Below are 5091 nucleotides of genomic sequence, written 5' to 3'. Positions count from 1 at the left end.
GGAACCCCTGAGACTATGGTCCTTAATAACTCTTTAAGCCTGGATTTGAACCTATCTCCATGGCTAAACTATCAACCAAACTATAGACAGCACTATGAGGTGAATAATAACACTAAGGAAAGACATACTCCTTAGAAAAATAAACCGTAAGAGATTACAAAAATAGGAGTGATTACTCAAGGATAAACTCAGAAGGTAGAAAGGAATTAAAAAAAAAAAAAAAAACCCACACAATTGGAAACAGCAAACACAAGAGAGAAATGGTGAGAGTGCTGTTACATTGTGGATATTGCTATCAATTCACAAAACAAAATGTGTATGAATTGTTGAATGGAAAGCAAACTTACTCTGTAAACTTTCACCCACATCACAATAAAAAGCAAAAAAAAACTAAATCTAATGACATATTTTATTGGGCAAATCTGCTGCAAGAGTTCTTTAACCTGTTAAAAAGAATAAATGTCACTTTGAGGGCTAAGATGTGACTGACTCAAGGCTTGGTATTTTCAATAACCTCATATGCATGTAAAAGCAAGGCATTGAATAAGGAATACTATAGAACTATGGTGTTGGTGAAGAATATTGAATATACCTTAGACTGCTAGAAGAACCAACAATTCTGTCTTGGAAAAATTACAACTGGAATGTTCCTTAGAAATGACAATGGGAGAATTTTCTCATGCACTTTGGGCATGTTATCAGGAGGGAACAGTATCTGGAGAAAGATATCATGTTTAGTAAAACAGAGGGTCAATGATAAAATGGCACTAAACTTTGTGGTTTTGTTATTTGTTTTGAATTATCTTATCATTTATGCAAAGTCAAAACACTGTATTGGTGTTTTCATGAATTACAACATTTATATACAAATATGTGTTCATGTATGTATGTATGTATGTATTTATTTACCTGTATCATTTATACAGAAAATTCATAAATAATTATAAAGAGAATATTTAAGTTAACATTATCCATGTTAAGAAGTCCTTGTGTGGTGAAACAGTAAACATACTAGGCTACTTATCAAATGGTTGGATGTTTAAATCCACTTAGAAGCATATCAAGGAGCTCTGGAGGCATAGATTGTAATGTATGTGGATGGTAACCAGAATATTGGTGGTTCAAACCCACCAGCTGTTCTGTGGGGGGAAGATGAGGCAATCTACTTCTGTAAAGATTTACACACCTGGAAACCCAAAGGGAATTGCTATGAGCCAGAATCAATTCAACAGAAGTGTTTTAGTGGGTTTTTTTTTATTTTGTTTTTTAGAGGCATATCAGAAGAAAACTTTAGTAATCTACTTCTGAAACATGCAGCCATTGAAAACTCTATGGCAAATAGTTCTATTCTGATACACATGGGGTCACCATAAGCCAGAAATGACTTGATGACAACTGCTTTTACCCAAGTGAAAAAAATAATATTGTGAATACCTGTGAGTCCCCATTTATACTGAATTTTCAACTTATGTAAGTCAAAAATGTTGGTAGAGAAGTGGATTGTTAAGTATACATACGTACTTAACTGAAACAAGTTTTCATTTTTATGTTTGATTTGTGGATGATGGAGCTTGTTTCAGACAGTTTTTCAGCAATTATTATTGTTGGAAGGTCTTACAAATAATAAATTTCAAATTCTATATGTGTAGTGACTAAGGCATTTGACTGCTAACCAGAAGGCTGGTGGTTCAAACCCACCAACCAATCCTCGGAAGGAAGACTAAGCAATCTACTTCTGTAGACATACTGCCTCAGAAACCCAAGGAGAGTTCACTATGAGTCAAAATCAACTTGATGGCAGTGAGTTATTCTTTCTTTCCTTCTTTCTTTCTTTCTTCCTTTCTTCCTTTCTTTCTTCCTTTCTAGTATTATCTAAATGAAAAGCATATCAGAGAAAAAAAATCAATTACTTTAATAAATTCATTTCATTTACTTATTTAACAAATATTATTGACAGCTATTCTCCTGCAAGCATTGTTTTAAACACTTGGTTTACATCAGTGAAAAGAAAGAAAACAAAACACTTTTCACCATGAAGTGCAAATTAGGGTAGAAAAGAAATTTTAAAAAATCAATATAACTCATAAGTTAATTATTTAATATGCTGGCAAGTGAAAAAGTGATTTGTAAAATATAACTGAAGACCTGAATAAGGAGGATCTACAAAGTTGGGAACTGGTGGAAGAGAGCACTGAAGTTTTAAATAGAATGTTTAGAGATAGAACTCATTGAGATGCTGATACTTGAGCAAAGATTGGATGAGTAAAAAATATGGAAAATAAATTATCAGATTAAATGAAGTCAACGCCCCACTCAGTATTCTGGATTTCATTGTTTGATTCAATAAATGCTCATCTTATAAAACATGTCCACTTTAAGAGCTGGTAAACAGTTCTTTAGTTTGATTATGAAATGCACATTAATAACGTCTTCTCATATTGTGTAGAAATAAATAAATAAGCTTAGGATCTACATTAATTTTTTTCACCCTTTTCTATAAGGTCTTATTTGTTTATTTTCTTTTTAGATAAATGAATTTATGATGGAATTTGAGAATCAAACTTACAGCAGAGACTTTATTCTCTTGGGACTGTTCTCTTCTTCTCAAACAAGTCTGGTGTTCTTCTCCTTTTTATTTATCACTTTTATTATGACAGTAACAGAAAATACAGTTATAATTCTTCTTATTCATAGGAACTTACGACTTCACACTCCCATGTATTTCCTGCTCAGCCATCTCTCTTTCATGGATATCTTACATATTTCCAACATTGTTCCAAAAATATTTGCTAACTTTCTGTCAGGCAGCAGAACAATTTCATTCCCAAGTTGTGGCTTCCAGGTATTTCTGTCCCTCACCCTCTTGGGTGGTGAGTGCCTTCTCCTGGCAGCAATGTCCTATGATCGTTATGTAGCCATCTGTCATCCACTACGTTACCCCATTCTTATGAATGAGCATGTCAGCAATCTCATGGCTTGTGGGTCTTGGATTGTGGGGACAATCAACTCCACAATTCACACAGCTTATATACTACACTTCCCCTTCTGTGGTTCAAGGGCCATTGATCACTTTTTTTGTGAAGTCCCAGCCATGTTGAAGTTGTCTTGTGTAGACACATTACATTATGAAAGAGGAGTTTATGTTAGTGGCATCATCTTCCTGATCATCCCTTTTTCCATGATCCTTGCCTCTTATGCCCAAGTTATCCTTACTGTCCTTCAGATGAAATCATCAGAAGCACGGAAAAAGTCATTTTCTACCTGTTCATTCCACATGATTGTGGTTATGATGTACTATGGACCTTTTATTTTCACATATATGAGACCCAAGTCCTATCACACTCCAGGTCAGGATAAGTTCTTGGCAATATTCTATACCATACTCACACCTACTCTCAACCCTATTATCTACAGCTTTAGAAATAAAGATGTTCTTACAGCAATGAAAAATATGCTTGAATGTAACTTTCTTCCTAAAAGATGAATGTAAAAACGCTTTACTGAAGTTTATTTCCCTATTCAAATCTCTAGGAGATCCATTATTAGTTCCTCTAAGAAGTAAACCATAATTTTACTGATAAATTGATTCAAATAAATGCTCATCTTATAAAATATGTGCACTTTAAGAGCTGATAAACAATTATGTAATTCTTTGAGTTTGATTATGAAATGCATGTTGCTAACTTTCCTTATATTATGAAGAAATGAATAAATGAGCTTAAGATTTACATTAACTCTTCTTTTTCCCCTTTTTTCTGTAACAGTATATCTGTCTATCCATGTGTGAAAAAAGTGAATATTTCCAAACTCTGATTAATAAAATCATCATATTTGTTGGGTTTGTAAATAGATGTCTGTAGTAATTCATTTTTCCCTCTGTAAAAAGAACTTTTACAAATTGAAAGATAACACAAGGTTTCTTTCACTAATTTTAAGTGTAATGATTAGTAATAATTATCTTTTGAATTACAATTACAAATGCACATTATTTAAGAAACACATATCCGTACAATATCTGTATTCTAGGAAACTAAGTAAACTATATTCACAAACTTATGGCTACTGGATTATTAAACACACACACACACACACACACACACACACAAAATACACTTATAATCTCCATTATTCATTTTCTGGTCTGTTTTTTTTTCAACTTCATTTACAGAATACACACACACACACACACACATCTGTATATATCTATTTCTGTACCTATATCTGTATCTATTCTAATTGCAGCAAAATGGAGTTACTCATTCTTTGCCTGTAACAAGAAAACCAACTTTAGAAGAATATTCTGAAAAAATATTTCTTGTTTCAAATATACTTACCAATTTATATTTTATAAATTCTCCAGCAATTTATCCTAACAATGATCACAAATAAGAAAATAAGCATGTCAATGTAGAAGTAATTTAAATTTATGTATATCAAAGACTACAAAAATATTTTTAAAAGGTAAATGTCTATTTTTATACCATATTTACCAATTTTTTTATATTAAATTTTAAAAAAAGTAACATGACACATGAAGGTATTCCATAAAATTTAAATATTTAGAGATACTACATGATTTTTCACAATTAAAAATTTTAAAATAATAATAAATAAATAATAATAAATATTAGTAAGTTTGGGTGACTTTGACATCATGATATACTATAGATGATTATGTACTTGAACATTCATCTGACACTATACACTAAGAACCTTGAATATGTAATTACGTTTTTGATTAATAATTTTACTTATTAGAAATGATGTTGACATATAATAAACACTTGTTACATATTAAAAATAATTTCTTGCATAGTAGGTTAGATTTTTTATTTATTTTTATTTCTATAATATTCTCCTAGCTTTGGTGGGTGAAGAGGTTTTATTTGATACAGAATAAGGAGACAACTTGATACATAGTATTGTATCAAGTTATTTCTAGAAGGCAGCTTTCTTCACTGAAATTGCTAATGTTAATATTGTTGTTACTGCTGTTAGGTGCCATCCAGTCAGCTCCAACTCATAGGAACCCTATACAGCAGAAAAAAAGTTAATATTAGATGCAACTACTACCACAATCTATATATATAT

General features: G+C 31.5%; 1 protein-coding gene across 1 annotated transcript; it reads left to right on the top strand.

The window, feature by feature from the left end:
• Positions 1–2539: 2539 nt before the first annotated feature.
• On the top strand, positions 2540–3484 carry LOC122151876 (olfactory receptor 2AJ1-like). Its single transcript, XM_042783301.1, has one exon. The coding sequence runs from the start codon at positions 2540–2542 to the stop codon at positions 3482–3484; it is 945 nt and encodes a 314-aa protein (XP_042639235.1).
• Positions 3485–5091: the final 1607 nt, after the last annotated feature.

This window comes from Orycteropus afer, unplaced genomic scaffold (assembly GCF_000298275.1).
Source record: "Orycteropus afer afer isolate SDZICR_OR568_19922 unplaced genomic scaffold, OryAfe1.0 scaffold00840, whole genome shotgun sequence".
NCBI classification, from domain to species: Eukaryota; Metazoa; Chordata; class Mammalia; order Tubulidentata; family Orycteropodidae; genus Orycteropus; species Orycteropus afer.
This window is presented reverse-complemented; position numbering and strand designations above follow the sequence as displayed.